General features: G+C 39.0%; 1 protein-coding gene across 2 annotated transcripts in view; it reads right to left on the reverse strand.

Annotated features, from left to right (window-relative positions):
• The window catches only part of ECPAS (Ecm29 proteasome adaptor and scaffold), a 135,369-nt gene that overhangs the window by 61,252 nt on the left and 50,040 nt on the right, over positions 1-24,077 (reverse strand). For both annotated transcript variants that reach the window (XM_056117289.1, XM_056117290.1), the window contains 15 exons: positions 23,647-23,728; positions 19,757-19,876; positions 16,636-16,721; positions 16,359-16,437; positions 14,391-14,440; positions 13,323-13,389; positions 13,109-13,231; positions 10,495-10,598; positions 8,504-8,627; positions 7,006-7,086; positions 5,639-5,864; positions 4,634-4,725; positions 3,122-3,256; positions 1,529-1,691; positions 290-462 (listed from right to left, as the gene is read on the reverse strand). In XM_056117289.1, coding sequence (XP_055973264.1) covers positions 290-462; positions 1,529-1,691; positions 3,122-3,256; positions 4,634-4,725; positions 5,639-5,864; positions 7,006-7,086; positions 8,504-8,627; positions 10,495-10,598; positions 13,109-13,231; positions 13,323-13,389; positions 14,391-14,440; positions 16,359-16,437; positions 16,636-16,721; positions 19,757-19,876; positions 23,647-23,728 — 1,705 coding nt within the window. The remainder of the gene's footprint in view (positions 1-289; positions 463-1,528; positions 1,692-3,121; positions 3,257-4,633; positions 4,726-5,638; positions 5,865-7,005; positions 7,087-8,503; positions 8,628-10,494; positions 10,599-13,108; positions 13,232-13,322; positions 13,390-14,390; positions 14,441-16,358; positions 16,438-16,635; positions 16,722-19,756; positions 19,877-23,646; positions 23,729-24,077) is intronic.

Raw genomic sequence — 24,077 nt, forward strand, 5'->3', positions numbered from 1 at the left:
ACCCAAAACCAAAAATTTATAAATGTCCATGCCCTCACAGATTATTCATCCTATTTACTAACAGACAGACTTAAACTGGATCAAATGAAATAGAAACGATGGCCGTGGACAAGTTCTCCATAACTCAAAACTGAAATACTCAACTAGACTTTCTTCATGACTCCGTCATTATTTTTACATTAAATTCTTCCTACAGCTACAATGCCATCTATCCTTATCACGACTGTGGCTTTGCTATTTTATGCATCTATAAATAGACTTTTAGGGTGAAGGAAAAATAGAGACTTGCCTTATTTGTTTCTTTACTGGAAGGTATTCTATTTAACAAGCTTTCCACAAGATGCAATTTGGTAAAGCCAGATCCCTCATTTGGAATTGGGAGTGGACCGTTTCTGCCAATTTCACCCAGAGCTGTACAGGCAGCAATTGCCAAGAGAGGTGATGTACTGTCCAAAAATGAGCCTGTGAGCACATTTAAACAAAAGAGAATAATGTCCTATTGCCCTTGTGATCCAAACAACCAGCAATGTTTTGGGGGGGGGGGGGGGGGGGTTGTTTGTTTTTTTTGTTTTGGGTCATACCCGGTGATGTACAGGGGTTACTCCTGGCTCTGCACTCAGGAAATACTCCTGGCGGTGCTCAGGGGACCATATGGGATGCTGGGAATCGAACCCGGGTTGGCCGCATGCAAGGCAAACACCCTGCCTGCTGTGCTATTGCTCCAGCCAATGTTTTGTCTTTTTATGCTGTTGTTGTTTACTGATTTGGGGTTACTCCCAGTTTGTTGATTAAGGGTCATTCCTATTGTACTCAGGGGACACAACACATTGCACAGGATCAAACCCATACTCTGTGTATTCAAAGCATGTGTTCTTGCCCACTGAGCTCTTCCTTGGTTCCTCAATATTTTTTTTTAACATCAGTAACAGTAAAATTAAAGTCTGTAGTATCTTCCAGTTGATAATGTTTACACTTATTCAATTAAAAAAAAAAGCCTCAACAGAGATGAGGAAAATAGCCCAAGAGGTAGAGCAGATGAGTCGTACGTGCTGAGTCCGTGCCTGGCACAGCGGAGTCCCTGCATCACCACCACTGGTGGTGGCCCCCAAGCTCCACTGGGAGTGGCCCTTGTGTTTTTGGGTATATTTTTACTTAAAAAAAAAAAAAAGGATGGAAAGAGGTAGTGTCAGTTTTAATGCTTAAAATTTTCCCATGACAGAACCATCTGAATACGGGAACACAGTTCATAAGATTCGAATGCTTTCACTGTTATCAAGACAGTAAGATTTTGTAGTCTGTGCATTCAAGTGCAATGCGATGGGACCTGGAAGCAAAAAGCCACAAAAATAACTTCAAGTCTACAGAAATAACAAAAAAAGAAACGATGACAGAAGGGGAATACACTGCTTAAAAAAAGGGGGCGGGGAGGGGGAGAAAGTTACAAAAGAAATGAACATGCCATAATAAATTCTGACCGAATTCAAAACCGACACATCGAAGTCCAAGTCGGCATAAAGTCATGAATTACCTATTGTTTCTGTGGCACTCTGAATGAGCTTCTCTTGTTCGGGCAGGAAGTCAGCATCTGTCTCCAGGTCTTGTTGCTGTGCTCCTTTCGTTTTCTTCTTAGCCAAGTATCTTCCAACTGTGAATCCCAATGCTAGCAAGGATCCATGTTGTATCTCTGGGCTCTGAATTTAACAACACAATGGCAAATATCTCTACACCTTTCCCACATGGGATAAAATAAGTGTATTCATTATAGATGTCTTATAAAACAAAAAGGCAAAGAATTAAGTGACCATTCGAAGTGCAACTGAAAGATAGTAACAATATCCCCCCCCCCCAAAAAAAAAAGTTGGCAGGGGAAGGGGAGAAAACGTGAATTTCTAACAAAAAAATTCCCAGTAAAAAAAAAATAATGATAATAAAAAGGAGGGGGGGAAATAAAACTTGAATTTCTAACAAAAATATCCCAGAGAGACGTCAGACAGAATCTTGACTCTCTTGAAGATTTAGAATCCCTACTAACACACCATTTAAGTCCACTGTCAACAAAATGTAAAAAATAGATACTATTTCTAATATCTAAAAATCTCCATATAAGGTTGGTAATATTGGGAGTGGGATGTGATGGGGGGGAGTGGGGCGCCAGAGATAGCAACAGCACACCAGGTAAGGCACCTGCCTTCTATGCAGCAGAACAAGTCTGATCCCCAGCACCCAACTAAAAGTGATCCCCTTGAGCACAGAACCAAGAGCAAGACCTGAGCACAACTGGATGTGCACCACACCCCCAACAACAAAAAAGAAGCAACCAACAGCCTCCCCCACCATTAAAACACAATGGTAAGTGGCAACAGATGGGGAAGTAAATAATGACCTAGACCGAACTCAAGTTGGAGCGTCTCAATTAACAACAGGTAAACACACAGGGCTTAACCTGTAACAACATGTTGGTGATCTCTTATACAAGGACTTAACGGCTCCATGGTGAGAAACAACAATCTTACACACTTTCTTCTAAAAAAAAATCCTTTTGATCATTTTCTGACAAATTATGAATAAAAGGAATGTAAAATAAATTATTCAGAGCCTGCTATAGGGGCAGGCTTGAGGGTGGTTGGGAAAACTGGAAATAAGGGTGGTGGGAGAGTGCAGTTGTGGTGGGATTGGTGTTGGAATACTGAGTGTAGAAGATCATAATGAACAACTACATAAAATTCAAAAAAAATTTTAATAAGGAGTTTTAGCACTGAATATGCACTGTAGGCTTGGTACCCACACCACCTGGCCCCCCTTCCCAAGCACAGCTGGTGTGGCCCCAGGAGTGTCCCTGATCACCCCTGAGGAGTTCTTCTTGTCCTTGGCCCTCCCCGCCAAAAAAGGTACATGTATTAGGGTCTGTAATATAGAATCCCATTAAATACACTCCATAGATTAAAGTCCTTAAACACTATTAGACACACGGCACTCGAATTTACGAAATAATCTTAACTGAATTCAGGTAGTGCCTATCTCATTTAATCCTTAAAATTAGATACACAAAAAGTAAATTAGACGCTTTTGTAAAGCTCTACCATACCCTACAGTAATAAATGTAGGCAAAATGATGACATACGTGATTATCCTTTGTAGTCTTTATAAGATGCTCTATCATTGACTTTAACTCATGTCCCGACACCGTAGATACTACTACAGAATAAAACAATGCTGCCAGTTCACGCATCTCTTCTTTACTGCTATTCATCAGACTCTGCACAGTATAAAAATGGAAATACATGTGATATAATCATTTTCCTGTTGACATCTAACATCAAAATTGTACAACTGGGGCTGGAGAGAGAGTACAGGAGGCAGGGTGTGGCCATGCACATGGCGAACCTAGGGTCAATTCCCAGCATCCCACCAAGAGTGATCCCTGAGTGCAGTGTTGGGAGCAAGCCCTGAGCACCACCCAGTGTGGCCCACAAAGGTAAGATAAAACAAAAACAAAAAATGCAACTGGCACTTCTGAAACAACAAATGGATCTTGAGGTGATTAAGTCATGCAAAATAAGTGAAAGGTAATTATTGGATGGACAGTTTCACTCATATGTGAAATACTAAGGCCAACTGGAGAGAAAAAACAGAACTAACTGCTGGACTCTGTAAAAACTAGACCAATTATTATCGGGATAGAGAAGGTGAGAGGAGTGAAAAATAAGGGTCACACTGATAGCAGGATGGCAAAGAACTCTGATGAACAGAGTGGTGACAAACCTCTCCAATACATAAAGAGGCATGAAGCTTAACTTTTGAAATTCCATAACACTGTAAACCAATGCAAAGTACAAAAAACATCTTTTAAATAGCTTCTCAGCCTTTGGGCTAACATCAGTTGTAAAAATGAAAAAGCACATGTTCTCAATCTACTCTGAGAAATCCATCTAAAAAAGCATCTTCTAAACAGAAGATTTCTTCCTCATCTTCAAAACTGAGAGATCATTCTTTGCAGCAGACTAAAAGTAACCTAACTTGCCACTAGAATCAAGAATAAATTATGGCTAATTTGTACAGAGCAAAGCAATTAAGCCATTAAAACAAAAAGGATGCTGTCTATATATTGACGTTAAAAATTCCCCATGTTCTAATTTAGCTGGGGGGGAGGGGTACAAAAACAAGACAAAAACTATGCTTTTTGTGTAAAATGGGAACATTTAAAAATGCTTTCTTTTGAATTTATATAAATATGTAAAGTCCAGGAGGTACAATGTATTAAAATAAGTCAAGACCTGTAAGTGTCTGTCAAGGTGGAGAAAGAGGGGAAGGAAGTCGGGGAATCTGAGTAGGTGGGGGACCCGTTATGGAAGGAAACACTTTACACATTTTCACTTCATCTATATAAACCTGGTTCTTTTTGTAAAGAGAAGTATTTTGCTCATATTCACCTCTCATTCTGACCTATAAGGATCATTGAGATACATGACCGATATGCTTTACCAGTAAGTGTTGATGAAGGTTAGAACTCCCAGAATGCTCCAAAGGCAGAAAAGGAAACAACAGCAGATAGGGGTAATAGAAAACAGACAGGAAGACAAAACCATGAGACTTAAAATACAAAGAATTAAATACATATACGCTTAGGATATACCTTAATCCATTCTGTTTTGTCCACAAATTTGGCAGCCAATTTTTCTGGATACACTGAGACAGCTTCCAATAGGCAGTACATGACTGGCAAACCTAAATAAGAAACGATTCAGTCAATTTCAAGTAAAGTAAAGGTAAAAGTAAAGGCCCTCCCGTTGATCATTGATTTGCTCGAGGGGGCCCAGTAACATCTCCATTGGAAACTTTGTTGCTACTGTGTCTGGCATATCAAATACATCACGGGTGGCTTGCCAGGCTCTGCCTTGTGGGCGAGATACTCTCGGTAGCTTGCCGGGCTCTCCGAGAGGGGCGGAGGAATCGAACTCTGGTCGGCCATGCTGGCTGCGTGCAAGGCAAACGCCCTACCGCTGTGCTATCGCTCCAAACAGAGAGATCATTAAATTTGTATAAGGTTAACACTTAGGAGGCATTTCCTAGCTCCACAAAACAAAAATCAACCTAAACACATTATGTGACTCAATACAGCAAATTTACAGACTAGTTATCTATAAAAAGATTCTTCACATCCACTTCCACAGTCCAAATATATTATTTAGTGTGAGTCTTTCTTTCTGAAAAGAGAGCAGTGTATCAACGAGGAATGAGGTAAATTTAGAAAAAAAAATAATAATAATGCTCATTTACATTCATGAGAGAGAAAATAACTTTGCTGAAGCTGAAGCGATAGCACAGTCGGTAAGGCGTCTTGCTTGCACGAGGCCGACAGGGCCGACCGGAGTTCGATTCCTCCACCCCTCTCGGAGAGCCCGGCAAATTAACGAGAGTATCCCGCCCACAAAGCAAAGCCTGGCAAGCTCCCCATGACGAATTCAATATGCCAAACACAGTAACAACCAGTCTCACTATTTGTCGTGCAACGTTACTGGTGCCCACTCGGGCAAATCGACGAACAACGGGAGGACAGTGCTACAGTGCCATTTACTCGCTGAGGTAAAAATTAGAATTCTGCCAAAGCACTTTTATATTCAGCGTCAGGAACTCCTACCTCCAACACCCGCTAAGAGTTGCTGGAGCAAGCCAATGTAGATCTGGACAGGGTTGGTTTCTCCACTCTTTGAAGATGAGGAGGAGGACATCACTTGGTTACCGGACACTAGAGTCCGGATATAGCGTCCGATGGCCGGGGCGTGATCCTGCATATCAGCCAGGCTCTGGGAGGTGGGCACCACTCCCGCACTGTGAGCCAGGCACATGCGCAAGTACAGCACTATCTAGAGATGGAAGAGAAAAGAACGCCAGAGTAAGAAGTGGCAGAAACTCAGAGTCTTCAAAGTGACTGACAGTTCCTGTTTCGATTCCCAACCCTCCCTCAGGCATCTTCAAGGATCCTCACAGAAGGTGGAAAACAGGACTCAATATGCTAACTTAAATTACCATGATGGAGCAAAATTTACATAACAAGCTTTTATAACCGCAGAGTGTCTTTTAATGGCGTTTAACTGGTTTTAACTAAGTAAACTCAACTTTGAAAGTCTGAAAATTACTCTGAAAGTCTTCTCAAAAAATATGAGAGAAACAGACAGAAAGCGGGCAGAAACCTGGAACAAATCATCTATTTCTATGGGATTCCACTTATATGTAATCTCCAACAGGGAATTTGAGAAAATGAAATTAAATCCTATTGCATGAGAGACCATAAACACCTGATATAAAATGGCTTCTAAGGAGCCTTGGAGAAGCTCTTTCCTTGAAAGCTAAGTAGGACATGTAGCAATTTCATTGTATCTTTAATATTCTAAACAAGATTATCTCCTGTCATTTTACCAGTTCAAGTCAACAATCTAAAGAATACAATTTCCTTTAGTAAATGCAATAAAGTAATCGAATTGTCAACCCTTCGTACTAGAACTGCAAGAGTATGTTGAATTTAAAAATTAAAATTTAGGGGCCAGAGAGACAGTACAACAACTAAGGCACTTGCATTGCCTTTCATTCAGTGGACCTGGGTTTGATCGCCATCAGTAGTGATTTCTGAGCAAGGAGTCAAGAGTAAGCCCTGAGCATCACCAGATAAAATGCAAGAACCAAATATTTAATTTTTAATTACCTAATTATTTTAATAATTTTACTTTAAACTTTTAATCAAATTTTTATTTTAATAAAATAAATTTAAGTTGCTGTCAATTACATTTATAATCAGTGTAGTTCACCTTTTTTCCCTCACAAAGAAAAACAACTAAATAATTTTATTTATACATGCTGCTATGAAATAAAATAATATCCATTATCAAATACTATTTTTTAATAAATTTGGTAAGGAACGTTATCACCACAGTATGGGTTTTTCGAGGGCACAAAAATCTCACAGACACCACTTTGGGTGTTTCAGATCCTTTGGCTAAAAATTCTTACCTCCCCAAAGGCTGCTGGATTAAATGGAAGAACAGTGGTCCCAGTCATATACTTGGCCGGAGTTTTCATTCGATGGGAAGCCTAACAGAAGTAACAAACACAATGTATGAAAACGGAGTATTTGTCCTTTTTCGATGCAAAATAACAATTTTTACTACACTACAGTCTGCAACTGGTTTTTGTAGTCAAAAATGCACTCCCACTAATCATGCTGACTATGTGTCTCCCTCAAATTCTAAATAACAGATCTATAGTTTTTTCTTGCTCAGGATTTTTACTGGCTTGTTTAAAAAGAATGAAACCTTTTTAAACAACAGCCATGTACTAACAGTCACTCCATGCCACTGCATACTATTTCCAACAATTATTTGTTATTTCTAATAATTAAGAGGGAAATACAAGAACAAACCTTCTGGCCACAAAGAATCAAAACTGTTGTAACGAACTGTAACTTCCTTAAATGTCTATTTAGCAAAAGATACAACCAACAGTAGAAGGGGAAAGCCGTAAGATATTCCACCGCATACTCAGAGAAGCACTAGTATAAAAGCAGTTTGGAGTGGGATTTGAGACAGCCAAGAACAACTGAGCAACCAGCAAAGTACACTGCACAAAACCAGACAGCAGTAAAGCAGATATAGGGACGCTCTCTTATAACGTCAGCGGAAGCACTTCGAATCAGATTTATGGCATTCTACATAATGCTGTGAGGATGAATGAGGTAGAGAGACAGTTCAAAGTGCTGGGGCACACTACTTGCAAGCAGCAGGCCCCAAGACCAATCCCTGCCACTGCATGGTCTCCAAGTACTTCCTGGTGTAGTACCACCTCCTGGGGAACCACCAAGCTGCCCCTGGTGGTTCCCAGTGCTGCATGGAAGGCCGCTCATAAGTGCTAATAAAAATAAAAGGGGACGAGAGGGGGCTGGAGCAATAGAGCAGGAAGGGCACTTGCCTGGCACAGGGCCAACCCCGGTTCAATCCCCAGCACTACATATGGTACGCCAGGACCTGCAAGGGGATTCCTGACTGTAAGCTCTGAGCAATGCTGGGTGTGGTCCCACTCGACCAAAAGAAATTTTTTTAAGGGGACGTGCTTGTTTGGTGACCATACATGGAAGTGAGTGCTGAGGGCTGGGGGGGGAGGGGGGGGCAGCAGCATTAGCTCCTGGAAAGGCCCAGGAGACCATGTAGCACCAGGCATTGAATGTCAAGCATGGTTTGCATGTGTTCAGTCCACTGAGTGCCCAGGCCCTGAGTATTTTAATGTCACACCAATAGACAAATTTTAGACACAGTCAAAATGTTGACATGAATAAAAAGAATAATTAATTCCAAACAATTACATACCGGTATTCTGTTATTCCCCCATTTGTATCTGCTTCATTTTTATATAATAAAGAGCACTGCTAGAAACCTTACTACCATTCAACGTTTAGATGAAACGTCATCCATTAGAAGGCCAAACAAACCATCTGGTTAGATCTTAGATCTCACACCTTTTCTTGTATGTAATAGACCATTTCTGGGAAAGAAGGCATCTGCTTAGCAGCACTGTCTTTTCTGTTTCTTCCAGGAAGACACCTCAAAACTCGCTGTGCTTCTCCATGAACTTCTTCCCGCCTTTCAGGAAGACAAATAGAAATAAAAATGAAATTTCAGCAATTGGAGAATGATTGCTCAAAGAAAATAACAGCATTTTAACTTGACAGCTGGAGTTCTGAGAAAATGTCTCACTGTTGCCTGGCTAAACAATCATAAAATACGTTGTAAGAAATCATTTCATTTTGAAAATTATATGAATTTTGAAGTTACATAATAGCTTGCATTTTTAAATTTTACCCACAAAACAAATCAGGTTGCCGTATGCCATTGTATAATTATCTGTGTATGTATTTTACAATTATTAGAAGCAAATTATAAACGACAGAGCAAATTTTTAAAATATAGCCACTCATGCCAACAACCTCTTACCACCTTTATAAATTCTGCTCTAATTCAGTAAAAAGTTTACCTGATAATGTGACACTAATGCATAAAAAATGTGAAAACTAATCAATTTCTGACCACCTGGAGACTGACCTCAGCAACAGTATTATTCAGATAACAAAGATTCTTTCAGGTCCTTAATTGCTTCTGAAAAGGGTCTTTTTCCTAATGGATGAGTTCACTAACAAGAAGACAATAACTAAAGCCTGGCATTGTAACGAGATTTTTATTTGCTCTAAACAGTTTTAACTAAAGTGAAAAAGGAAAATAGTTGGAATAGTTTTAAAGTTGATTTAAAAAGAACAACTTTCAGCACTAGCTCGGGCTTAAAGCCTAGCTCTAAAACAAACTGCCAGGTTGGCCACCGAGCCCCGGGAATTCTGCCTGTAGGCTGGGAACTTAATAAAGAAAAGTGAGAATTAGAGGAGCACCAGAATCAAGATTAATAAACCAAAGTCACTTAAACCAAAAATAAATGCAGCTGCATGAGAAAAGAACTTCAAGAACAGGGCTTGGAAATAACCTGCAATCTATAATTCAAATGTCAGCCAACTAATTCTAGCAAAAATTCAAAAAGCTGCACTCTTGAATACAGAGATTAGCATCTTGTATTTATCTGGGGTGGGTGAGAAAGAAGAGTACCGCTGCTGGTCGAAGGATATAAACTTGCAGTTCTAAGAGAAATTAAGCCTTAAAGATCTACTGTGCAGTGTAAAGTAAAGTAAAGGCCCTCCCGTTGATCATCGAAGATACGGTCTGATTTCTGTCCCTGAATGGTACCTGGGGCATCACAGGCACACTGGGAATAGTCCCCAGCACCAATGGGAGTGAACCAAACACCCCTCTTGCCAGCAAAATACGTCATACAAATATAGAAAATGCAGAATAAAATCCAGTATATACATCCCCTTGGAAAAATTTTGAATTGGCTCTGGGGAGAGTTCCAAGCATTGAGCACAGGCTTTGCATGATGGTGGAGACCTGGGTTGGATCCCCACACAGTCTGGCACCCTGTGCCACCACCAGGGACAAGCCGTGAGCCAAGCCAGGAATAAGCCCCTGAGCACTGCCAGATGTGGACCAAAACAAAACAAAAACTGAGTATATGAGAAAATGATACTCCATCAACATAATCAAATTATCAAAACATGTCAAGCCATCAACATTGCTTATTTTTTCTTAAAAATATATTTGGGGATATATTTGTAGTTTACATATAATCATATTTGTTTAATCTTAATGTTTAATCTTTACGCTTAATCATTTTATAGGCATTTTCTATTATCTTTGTATATTTTATACTAATATAAAATACATGGAACTTATATGCATTGTAAATATATGTACTATTAATGTCAGCACAACTATAGATCGAGGTTTTATTAAGAATCATACTTTTTAATTCCTTAACTTTCTAAATTCCATAGACAACATAAATTGCAGTAATTTTCAAGAAATTTTGAAAGAACCCAAATCCAAATTAACACCTTTGAAAACTTACGGATCTCCTGCAGCTAGTAAGAGCAAGTATCTGGAAGGTATATGATCTGAGGGAAACACCGTGCTGGCAAATTTCACAGCCACCTGTCGAACTTGAACTTCAGGCTATTTTGACACAGAAATGCATGTGCACACCCACAAACACACAAATTAAAAACAAACAAAAAAAAAAAACAAAGAAACAGAATTCAATTATCAACAATTTCAAAATAGGTCATCTTAATTGCAAGCAATCAAAATTTCAGTTGTTATTTCAAAAATTATATCTAAATAAAATCAAGACATTTCTTTATAATCTCTACAATTCTGTCGTATAGTCTTCAGGCCAGTGTACATAGTAATTAGAAAGTACTTCCAACTAAGAGGATCCTCCAAGTAAAGCAATAAGACCCACAAATACCACTGTAGCACTGTCCTTCCGTTGTTCATCAATTTGCTCAAGCGGGCCTAGTAACATCTCCTTTGTGAGACATTGTTACTGTGTTTGGCATATCGAATATGTCACAGGCAGCTTGCCAGGCTCTGCCATGTGGGCAAGATACACTCAGTAGCTTGCCAGGCTCTTGGAGAGGGGCAGAGGAATCGAACACGGGTTGGCCCAGTCGGCAGCGGGTAAGGCAAACGTCCTACCCGCAAGCCAGAGAATTTTTCTGTGTGTCCATATCCTCACTATAGATAGCCTTGGGACCAATGTCACTGTGACATTTTTGGGTCTCCCTTCACCTCTGCTTCCCCAAACTTTCAAACTTAGTCACACAAGTAAAATTCAGGTATCTTCTAGGGAACCCAAAGTCTCCTTACAGGAATCTCTACAAATACGAACTAAAATATTAAGCTCAACTTTTTCATATTAACTTTAACATTAAAATTGACTTCAAGGAAAAAAAAACCCCGGAGTCCAAAAGGAAGTTTCCACTACTTAAATACATATTCAATTAACGTAAACAGATCAATAATGTAAGATTATAAACTTGTGTGAGAAATATAACTGTGGGATCTACTGACAGGTCTTATTTACTTTCCCAGGACATTCTTCCAGTCACAGTACTTATGTGAGAGGAGAGGCAAAGGAATATCTGGTGTCCCTGCTCTTTATCACTTCTTGAGACTTTAATATTGTTAAGGACTAGACTGTATTATTTAGCCTGAAGTCTTGTTACCACCTTTAATGCAGCATGAGAAAAAAGAGTAAATTAGCTTAGGCTTGGTAATATTGCATTACATGATTTGATATGCTCGAGTACAACCAGCACCCATATGAGCTACACAAAAATTACACTTCCTTATAAAGTTACACTGGTGGGCTGGAGAGAGAGTACAGCATGTAGGATGTTTGCCTTGTACACAGCAGACCCAGGTTCAATTCCCAGAATCCCATATGGTCCCCCAAGTACAGCCAGGAATAATTCCTGAGTGCTGAGCCACAAGTAAACCCTGAGCATCACTGGATATGACTCAAAAAGCCAAAAATAGAAACTGAATTTATAAAAATTAGGTTACCCTTGAGAAAAATTTTAAGATTTCTAATGAGATTCCAAACAAACCTACAACTTGTCCGTGATATGTGACATGACACTGGACACCGTATCATTTGACAATGAGACCCCATAAGTAGGAAGCTTCCTGAGTATACATACCTATCCTACATATTTCATCAGAAACCAGATTTTAAAGATTTTCTGACTCTTTAATAATTCCTTCAATATAAGTATATTTAACAGTCAAATTCAATAGAACACAATTTGTATTCATCTTATCAATATTTTCTGACATTCCTTCCTCTCCTTTCTACTTGAAATGGAGACAAAAAAACTGACTAAATACATGATTAATGTTATATGCAAGTCATATACTATGAACACATTGTATGCAGATGTTTAAATTATCCTACAGATTTTATGAAAAGCAAAGTAAAATAAATGGAAGACCAAAGTATTTATTTGCTTACTTCCTGCAGACTCATTTTGATAAACAGAAAATCTGTTTCTTTTCCTCTCCCAGTAGGATGCTACCAGAGTGACTGCAGCACTCAGTTACCTGTTAAGACTAAATACTTCATGAACTTGGAGGATGTGCATTTAGAATAGACATTAAAAACAGTAAGCTATCGGGGCCAGAGGATAGTATTGCCAGTAACGTGCTTGCCTTGCACATGGCCAACCCGGGTTCGATCCCGAGTACCACACATGGTTCCCCAAGTCTGCCAGGAGTGATCCCTGAGCTCAGAGCCAGGAGTAAAGCCTGAGTATGGCCAGGTGTGGCACAGCATGCCTTCCCCCAACCAAAACTGAAATAGTAAGTAAAAATACAAGATGTAGGGGCTGGAAGACAGTCTAAGGGCTTCATTCCCAGTACGACATGGCCCCAGGAGCATTCCCCAGGGTGAGCCTACAGGCCCCCAGCACCACTGGGACGGCCCTGGTGGTTTCAGGCACTGCTGTCCCTGCAGGGACCAAGCAGCACCACTACAATTCCACAGTTCTAGCAATGAACCACTAGTCCGGTTGAATGACAGTCTCCAGGAGTGGCTCCCAGGCCCTCTGAACACTAGGCAGGAGATCCAAAGACTAAAAGTGTATCTTGCCAGCCACTGCCATTTACGTTGCTGTACCTACCTTTATCAAGTAAGAGGCTACAAGGGCCTCCATGAGAGTTCGCTGTGCTCCTTCCAATGTACTATAAGCCCCAACCATCATAGATAATGCTTCTTGAATAGCAAGTCGGGTCTCGGGCTCTTCCTACAAAGATGATACAAAGACAGTGTTTCTCACTGTGTTGGGCTTTCATATGTACCCAAACAGAACACAAACTTGCCAAGTGTTTCCCTACCTTACACAGGGCTTCAAAAAGTTGCTGCACAAGAGCTATATCTTTAGTGAATAAATGTGGCATTCGACTGTAAGAGAATATAAGACCCTCATTACATCAGTGCCCGTGAGATGGAAGAAAATGAAACAAACACAAATATTCCTGCGCTTGGGCTTCCATCTCTCATCAGAGTTTCAGGACCACTGGGTTACCTCCCTCAAAGAATCCAATATTTTTAAGTAAATATTTAATTTCGTAATTGTCACCCAAGTAACCCTTGGTCAACATACATTTTACTAGTTGCTTGATAATACTCCATGCACTCAGTTAACATTTCTGATTTGAATATAAAGAAAATAGATAATCAAGACCAAACTTCTACTTAAACTTGAGGCTATGAGCGTAAGAAGCTTTATTTCTTGCCAAAAGACACAGGACTAGGAATGACGACAAAGTTAGACTCTCTCAGGTGGTCTGGGTGGCTTTATCTGAGTCCCAAGTGCCTTTCTTTTCAAAATACAAAAACAAAAGACCAAATTCACACAGGCTAAGACGAAACCTGTTCTGGGGAGAAACAGCACAGGGTGTCAATGGCAATGCTGCACCTCTACCTCCCTAACTTAGAAATGCAGTGAAGAGAGCAGCAGAAAGAAATCAGACTAAACACAAGGGGGGGGGGGGGGGGAAGATCTTGGAAATAGAGGGATTTACATAAAAATATAACACTACCAGAAAAGAGAATCAGTAGAAATACCCTTTAATTACTATGAAGAATAGTAGTAACTAGCAACAAGAACAATTAAGGTCCAACAAATGTCTCTAGGATACAAGAAAATGCACCCGTGATGACACGATCCAGTTCAAAATCTCATTTCAAGACTGTCAAATAATACGATAATATATCTTCATATGCAAATTAAATTGTCTCACATCATTTTTCATCTTCAAGGAAGACATTTAAACCACCTCTGGCAACTAAATATGTTTCCTTGCATAATCACAATAATTCTCTCCATTCGTTATTAAATGCCACTTAAGTTTTCTTAATTAACCAACAGAATATCTCTCACTAAAGAAGAGATTACTCACCTGGAGAGTTTTCCAACAGCTGAATATGCCATTGACAGTAGCTTAGGGTCCTTGAAATTAAGAAAAAAATAACAAAAAACACAAAACAAAACAAAAAAAAAGAGTAAACGGCAAAACCTTTTTGCTGCAATTACACACATTATTTTACTCCTCGTAAAACCTACGTCTCTCTCTAACTACCTATAAACACCTAAACCAAACAACCAAAAGTGTCAAGACCCAGAAATCATCACATTACTAAATGAAAAATAAAAACTTTACGTTCTGAATTCACTTAAGAGGGTAAATGCAGTAGACACATGAAATAGATTCTCTGAGCTGGTGCTAATTAAGTTCAGTCTATTTTCAAAACTGTGTAACCTGCAAATACCAAATAATGCAAACATCCGCTACACACTAGGAAAAGAGATAACTTAGAAAATTCATCACTGGCCAAACAGACTAGGGTCCTCCCTCTCTCGCCCAAAACTGTGTACATAGGAAGGGATTTTCTAAATATATTAAATTCTGAAAATTGCCTATCTTTCATCACAAAAAATTAAAGGGTCATAGTGAAGTCACTGTTGAATTAGTGCGGTGCCACCTCGAGATCTAGACAGAATTCTACAGCTGCATGAAAGTCTACGGTTTGATTTTTCAGAGTACCGCAATTATTCTGTCAGCTGATGTTTATACATTCCAGAGGATTCTCTCTTATCTCACCATTTACACACCTAGATGGCCACTCTTACAGCTTCATCTGCTGAGAATACCTGCAACTGTCTAGAGTTTAACAGAACAAGAGTCCTGTGGTTTATCTGACCTCTCTAACCTAACCTTGAAAACGGTTCTTCCCCTAGACTCTCAAAGTAATTTTAGTTTTACCAACCACCCAGAGGATCTGACTAATCATAAAAATAATCTGGAAGGTAATTTTAGAAGCATGCACACATTAAAAAGAAGATAAGAGAGCCAGCAGCGCCCTCAAAACACAGCTGCACAAAAAATAAGCAACTTCTCATTACAAACATCTACTAACGTGCTTTCACTATTCTCAGCAATACCTATGTATTCTCTTATTTAATCCTTGTAGTAACTCAATAAAGTGATACTATTATTTACAGTTTTCTAATAAAGAAAAGGGGTGGAAGAACTTAAGTAACTCACTGAAGAACAAAACTAGAATTCAAACCAAATTTCTAACTCTAAAAAATGGTAAAACATTGATACCTGTAACACTATAAACATGCATTCCTGCTTACTAATGCTTTGAAAAAGAACACTAACTAAAGTTCTAAAATCCTTACCTTTCTTAGAAAATTCTCCTGAAATACTGGAGATGGTGAGAGTAATACAGCAAAAATAAACAGAATTTTAAAATCTATACTCCAAGTAATCCTCATCCCACTTAAAGAATCAAAAACTTACTGAATGCATGTTTTGACGGGATTTTCAATCAACAAAATATCAGCCCTTAACAATTAAGACTTTCTTAATATAAGCAAACATAAATAGATCCATACTTATCACAAAATAAAAACTTAACAATATTTCATTTCATTTTTGCAGTGCTTACAAGTAAAATGAGGTAGCTTTTAAAAACGTAGCTTTTTAAAATGTAGTTGAAGGGCCAGAGACATAGTATAGGACTTCCCTTGCAACTGGCTGACCAGGGTCAATCCCCAAGCACCACACCTGGTCCCCTGAGCACTACCAGGTATGGCCCAAACACCCCCAAAAAAGTTAAATTGATTAAAAAGAAAAAGTAACAACAACCTCAAAATTACTATCAATTAGCACTTATTTTTTTAAAAAAAAAGCAAAAGATGGTCACCATTTCTAAAATTTGTACAACTTCAAGTAAAAATGTTAAGAAGGGATAGGGAAAAAGCAAATTTAATTAAGTCAACAACAGACCAGAAAAATGTATGAAACACAACACTTTTAAAAATAGAAAATCTTTACCAAATTTAAAGTCAAATCACTTACTTCTTTATATTCATTGATTAGTTTGGTGAGGCCATTTAAAAGCATTGGACCTAATGGCTTAATCTTGATTTCTGGACAGCTTAAAAAACAAAACATACATGAACTAAAATAAGAATCGTATAATCATGAATCTTTTCAGATGATTATTTAAAATATTGAGATATAACCAAGTTAAATAATCTAATAAAATATGAAAAAAGTTAACCTACATAAACACGTTTTCTGAATTATTATCATTCCAACAGGTTGAGAACTTTAGAAATTTAAAAATACTCACGTTATACAAATGTGATGTACAAATTGCAGGGATAATGTCCTTAATTTTGAATTTGTATTTGTACCAAAAAGTCCATCATATACTACCTATAAGAAAAGAACCATGTCAAGTTCACCAATTAATAGCAGTTTACTGTTTTCAAATATTAGAATTCAACAGCAGACGTCTGGCTCTGTTGTTCAAGATTACTAGGTCTTTTATTATTTTTTTAAATCTTTTTTTTTTCATTTTTGGTGAAGCAAGAGCATTTTTACTGAAAGGAACCTACATAGAGAGATGAGAAGCAAGAGAAAAAAGAGAGAAATATGCGTTTAAGAGAAAGATGGGCTTTCTCCAGAGGGGAAAAAGTCTTTTTATTATGGATAAAACTTTTAGCTAGCCACCTTCAGAAACCTTCCAGTAGCCTCAATCAAGAGTCTGGAACAATAAACACAATGGGTGACCTGGCAAAGCTCTACAACTGAGGGGCTTCCACTAGGAAGCAGCATAATTCACACTGCAGGGGGCCAGCACAGGGGACATTAATTAGCAAATGAGATCATTTTGAGGAAATTTAATTTCTCATTTACTTTTGGCCACTCGGAAGTATAATAGAAGCTTCAAGGAAAATATCAAAACAATGACAACATTTTACAGGTTTTCAGTTGGAGTACAGGTACTGTACTTAGTCATGTCTACAAGGCAAATAAAGATAACCTGGTAGATGGGGCCAGAGTGACAGTACAATAGTGGGGAGCTCGCCTTGCACATGGCGTCCAGGGATCCAATCTCCAGCACCCCATATGAACCCCTGTACGCTGCCAGGAGTGATCCCGAAGTGCAAAATCAGGACCAAGTCCCAAGTATCACAGGATGTGGACCAAAAAGAAAAATAAGGAAAAAGATCACATGGTAGATGAGTCCTGTGCAGTGTCCAGAAGGTGAAGATAGTAAACAGATTGTCAAATGTTTATGGCATATTTGTCATAATGACAATTATTTTAATGACAATATTGTCATAATGACAGTAATGATAATCCACTCTTTAAATTATTTGTTTTTAAGTAGGAATAATGGCCTTGTAATTAAAAATAATCTCCAGTCTGACTTCTGAAACGAGCAATAAAATATCAGTAGACCTGGAATAGTACTAAATGAACATTTCTTATATGAACGTATAAATGACACTGTACAAGATGTCAAGATTAAAATAAAAAGATGCGTTGCTTTCAAATATTTGACTTTGCTGAGTCAAACATACTTATGTTATACGTGATACAGTATAATACATAATCATTTGCTAATTATTTAGAAAAGACTTTTTAGGCAATCTGATAATGCAATGCCATATGTAATAATATGAAAAGATAACAGAAACAAAAGAATTACAATGTTGACTTTTGGGTAGGAAAGAAATGTCCGGCACATATACGTGAGAACTATGCTATTTCTGTTTACGTGATATTCGAAAGCAAGGGAGATAATAATGTATGCCTGGTTATATGTCTACCATCAGGGAAGAATGTTAAAGTCAGGGATTCTCCAACAAACTGTTAAGGAAAGAAGGGGTGGAGCCAACTCTAAAGAGAAATGATAATGCCATGTCAGTGAAGGAAATATTTTAAAAACTAAGAATTTTAAGGGTGAGAGACAACGAGCTTGTCTTTGAAAATGCTTGGTTTTTAGCTTGACTTGTTTCTGGAACATAAATAGTTACATATAAAGGGTACTTCTACAAGAGGCCTATGGAATTCTGTCACAAAATTCTAGCTGATTATGAACTCTGGTGATTATTACAAATAAAATTTCTGAACCATTATCAAGAAACCTAGAAACTGACTGGAAAGTGAAACCGAAGGAGTTCCCGGATATTCTGTTTATAGAAACACAGAATACTTGAGATTAATCAAATGCTAGTAGGTTAGATGCCCAGAAGAAACATGATTTATATAAGTTTGGCGTACGTGACTTACACAACAGATGATTGCTCAAGTACAACAGAAAGAAAAACAATGAATAAAATCATAAATCCTTCAAGAAACTGAAGAGGTGGAGGTATCAGAGCGGTCGTTCAGTGGCTAGGTGCTCGCCCTGAAAGTGGCCAACCAGGTTTGATCCTAAACAGCACACAGAATCCCCAGAGCCTTGCCAGAATTGATCCCTGAGTACAGAACCAGAAGTTCTGAGCATATCCAAATGTGGGTCAGAAAAACAATAATCAAAACCCCTCAGAATCAGAAGAAACATATCAACATAGTAAACATCTATGAATAATCTATAACTAAGAGTATATACTTGAGAGTGAAAAGTTATATCCTTAAGATCTGAAAGAAAAGCCGGGGGCAAGGAACGTAACTCAGAAGTTAAGCAAGCACCTGTCTTGCCTGTGTGAGGCTTGGGTTCGATCCCTGACACTGAAAAAAAAAAAGAATTTATACACAGCAGAAGAAATCACTGGGGCCAGTGCCTTGCATATGATCAAAACTGGTTCAAGTCCCTAGTACCACATACGGTCCCCTGAGAACCATTAGGAGTGATCCAAGGATAGGTGTGCACAGAACTGATAATGGGACTGCACTGCAACTCTGGTGGTGGAATAATGAGAATCACAATACTTATAAGAGTATTACTCTAACCCATGAAACTTCTTGATATTGTAAACCAAAGATAACCTAAAATTAACAACATAGAAAATAAACTGACTGCAGTAGAGAGACCAGGAAAACAAGATGGAAGGAAAGGCAAGAGTGAATCAGTTATCAGCTTCTTCATACAGACAAAGACATTAAGGATGAATCAAAAAGACTAAAAAGACTTGGTCACTAACTTCCCATAGGACTTCAGTTAAGGATATCGCATTTTTCCAATAATCAAGTTCGATAATACCATTTCTGAAGAAAAGTCACTCAGAAAACCGTTAGTTTGAAAGAGGTGATCTCCATATAAGCAGGAGTGAAGGGTAACCATATATATTTTTATAACAGAAGCTTAAAAAGTCATAGCTAAACTTAAGATAGAAACAATATAACTCATCTATTATATATCAAAGCACTGCCTGAATATTCATCACAAGTTCTTTGTCTTATAAATATGAATATCAAAGTTATAAACAGGCCATTTTTCTCTAGAAAGAATAAATTACCTGAATGTTAGCTGGAAATGTTTCTGCAGCTTGTCTAGAACGAAGGAGATGGGGGACAATCTTTAACTTGACCCTCGTGCTGACTGGATCTCTTTTAAGCTCCGGTTTCAAAACTGCCCCCTGTCCCCAAAAGAAAAGACGAGAAAAGAAAAAGTGTGATTATGACTCAATATTCCAAGGATTTCTGAACTGGAAAACTGAAAAACTCAAGAGGTAAGTCTAAATCAGTGGTGTCTCAGACTTGCATTTCAAAGATTCATCTATACCCTTAAAAACTGCAAAGATTCAAAAGAGCTTTTGCTAGAGTGTCTATCATTCTGTACTATAGTAGAATTAAAGCTGAAAAATTCTTAACTGTTTATTCACTGGAAAACAATGATGAGGACCAGAGAGACAGTACAGGAATTAAAGCATCTGCCTTGCATACAGCTGAACCAGGTTCAATGCCCAACAGCACATATGGTTGCCCAAGTACCTTCAGGATAAGCCCTGAGCACTGCCAGGAGTGACCAAAAAACATAATATGGAGGGCCAAGGAGATAATTCAAGTGGTGGGATATATGGATAAATGCTTATTAGTGAGGGAAAGACCCTGAGCTGGACCCCTAGCAACACAGCACTCCCAGGTCAGAGGTTGAAGTTTAAGGCTGGGCATGGCTGCACGTGGCTTGGGTTAGGTTAGGTAAGGTTAGGTCAGGTAGGCTGGGATGTGTAGATATGGATGTAGAAAGAGATGAAGATATAGCTAGAAATGACCGTCTAGGGACACAGCTCAGGAATAGAGTGCTTCCTCTGCTCACAGCCCTAGATTCCTGCCTCTGCACCAAATGCACATACACAGAAAAAATAATATTAATAGAGCTGGGGATACAGTTCAGAAAGCACAGGTTTTGTATGTATGCGGACTTGGGTTCATCCTGACACCAAAATAAAAACAACTAAGAATGATATTAATAAAGCCATTACATATTTTCATAAACAGACATCTATTGGGAGGAGGGCACTCACAGAACCACCTAGCCCAGTGGGAACAGGCCTAATGGTTAGATGCTTGGACCCAGCAACAGAGAACCAACAATGCAGAACTCAGATTCCACTCCCAGAAGTAGTCTCTGACTCATGCAATACCAGATCAAACTTAGGACATCATCGTACATGCACGGACTCCACTCTTTTGAGCCAGCTCCCTACAAATAACCATTTTTAAAGAAAAAAATCTTATTTCCCAAAATAAGAAAACAACACTAAGAGAGCTCTGTTTTACATTTTTCATAAATATCTTTAATGTCCACTTTAAATGAAGTAACCAATTTCACAGCTTCTATGCATCCAACACGTTTTAATATGTTGTTTAGTTGAAATAGGTGAGGGGAAAATTCAGCTAATATGGTTGGGAAAATGGAGACAATTTTAGCCTTTTCAGGTAACTGTGGCTATTTTAAATTTTGTAGCAAAACTTGATAAACACTATGTTCTGAAAGATAAGTTGCCAGTTGGATTTGAAACTATACCGATGAACTTTGCATTCTCCACTACACAAAATACAACCACTGATCTACTTTGAACACTGAATGACTCCCTGACCCTATATGCTAAAAAATATTTGTTTTGTGAGTTAGGTAAATATTTCAGCATAAAACAATGCCCTGTACAAATTAATCCATATGTTAATATTACCACGAATCTCGTCAATATTCTGTAAATATTGATTCTATAAATACTGAGTTCACTGTGGTAATCAGAAGTTCTCAAAATTCTAATTTTTTTTTGGCTTTTTTGGGGTCACACCCGGCGATGCTCAGGGGTTCCTGCTGGCTCTGCACTCAGGAATTATTCCTGGCGGTGCTTGGGGGACCATACGGGATGCCAGGGATTGAACCTGGGTTGGCCACATGCAAGGCAAACACCTTCCCCAGTACTATATTTCTCCAGCCCCTCAAAATTCTAATTTTTGTTTTGAGTGTCACTTATCTCCTCCAACCATTCCATTTTCTTCCTGTAGAACACAGAGCCCAGAGACATTCTGTGATTAATAAAGTTACTCTTACCCAATGCATGTATACGCAACCGCACGTGAACAAAGTAGGAGTGATGCATTTTATATTCCTTGTTCTTTTGGCTGGCTACATGACACTCAATTTCGTGTAACTGGAGCTTATATGACTTGTAATCAAAACTATTTTAACCTTAAGAACCATGTTATGTCTGGGTTTGAGCTTGGAATGCTTTTAAACAGTGAACTAAGCAGAAATTATGCTATTAAATAAACATCTTTCTTCCTGGCTTTAGAAGGTCCTATCTATAGTGATACCCAGAGATAACGGAAACAAAGAACATGAGAACTGGTATTCAGCAGGAAACATGCCACTCAAGGGGGTTGGGGGAGAGGACAATGGCACAGGGGAGCGAGGAGCGGGGTGGTGGAGGAAAGCATTCAGTGAGGAGGAGGTGGTGCTGAAAATCTGGTAAAACTTGTAAAACCCTACCACCACACACACACACACACACACACACACACACACACCCTCTAGTAGAAGCAGATGGCTGCTGAGGCAGTGGGGGTGGGGGGAGGTACTGGTGGAGGAAAGTGAAGGGATGGGTGCTGAAACACTGTATGCCTGAAAGCCAATCATGAAGAACTTTGTAACTTCAAAGTGATAAAAAAAAAATTGTGATCAAAGAAATTTACAAAGAAGACCCTGTCTGCTGTTCTAAATTCCAGACCAAGGGGCAGCAAACTAGTGTACAGCCACCAAGTTGGTCACCATTTGTCTTGTTAGGGCTATAGGTTAAGAGAAGTTTTCTAGTATAGCCCTGGTGACCACTCCGACCCTGGAGCACTAGGGGTGTAACCACTCTACCCTCAAAAAATAATTCTTTATATTTTCAATAATTAAAATAAGAGCCCTTTATAATAAAAACAGTGTTGCAAAATTCAAGTATCAATATCCATAGATTTCGTGCCACCCGGTGATGGTCACTCAGTTATGCCTATTCTTGGCTACTTGCATGCTTATGGTAAAGGTAAGGTAAAGGCCCTCCCGTTGATCGTCGATTTGCTCGAGCGGGCCCAGTAACGTCTCCATTGGAGACTTTGTTGTTACTGTGTCTGGCATATCGAATACTCTCGGTAGCTTGCCGGGCTCTCCGAGAGGGGCGGAGGAATCGAACTCGGGTCGGCCATGTTGGCTGCTTGTAAGGCGAACGCCTTACCCGCTTATGAGAGTTGAGTAATTGCAGATTCAGAACTGTATGGCCTCCAAACGATGAAAAATTTACCTAAAAGCGAGAGAGCCGGTAGAGGGGTTCAAGTGCTTTCCTTGCAAGTGGCCAAGCCTGGCTGGATCCCTGGCACCACATGGTCCACCAAGCACCACAGGAAGCAGCCCCCAAGCACATAGCAGGAAAAGGACAAGCACTGTAGGGTAGAAACCCAAACTTTTCTAAACTACAGGAAAAGTTTGTTGTTCGCCAATGGAGACAATGTATCATCACTATTTAAGCATCGGACTTGAAAACACCAGCTCAAACTAACATTACCAGATTTTAGTCTTCCTAGCCGACTGTGGTTCAAAACAAGTATTTCCTATAGCATGGGGTCAGCTTACATCAGCATAACGAAGAGAAATGTTCAAACGCACAGAGCTCACGTCCACAAAGGACTGTGAAGGATAATACGTGAATAAGTCAAATGGTGCCAACAGTGCAGTGGGGTAGGGCGCATGCTTGCAAGCGGCTGGCTTGGCTTCAATCCCTGGCACCCTGTCTGGTGCCCCTGAGCCTTGCCAGGAGCGATTCCTGATCACAGAACAAGGAGCAAACCCTGAGCACCTATGGGTGTTGTCCCAAAACAAACAAACAAACAAAAACGATAGAACAAAATAACCTACCTCCTTTGTCTTCAGCGGTATATCTCCAAGGTACACCTTGTACATCTTATTAATGATGGCAGGATTATTCCAGTCAATTAAGCTATAGAAGGTTGCAACACAGTTTGTCAAGATTATTATTTTTCTCCACACTCTTATTATTTCAAATAATCACAGTCTCTGATATTTTTTAACCAAAGAAAAATATCAGGAATACACAAATAAAATGTGCAACTGACAATGCAGAAAAAGAAAATTCACTTCTATCAATCAGTTTTAAACACACACAAAAGTCACTAATCCCGCTTTGAGTCAACAAATCGCGGTATTCAGGTACCCACTTTGCTATCATGGAAGGAAAGTAGGCTGTCTTTCACTTCCAGGGTCAATGCCAAGGAACACTCCAACAATGGTAAGTTAGAAAAGACTATTTAAAAAAACCTAGGTGTGAT

This window comes from Sorex fumeus, unplaced genomic scaffold (assembly GCF_029834395.1).
Source record: "Sorex fumeus unplaced genomic scaffold, SorFum_2.1 ptg000034l, whole genome shotgun sequence".
In the NCBI taxonomy this organism is placed as follows: Eukaryota; Metazoa; Chordata; class Mammalia; order Eulipotyphla; family Soricidae; genus Sorex; species Sorex fumeus.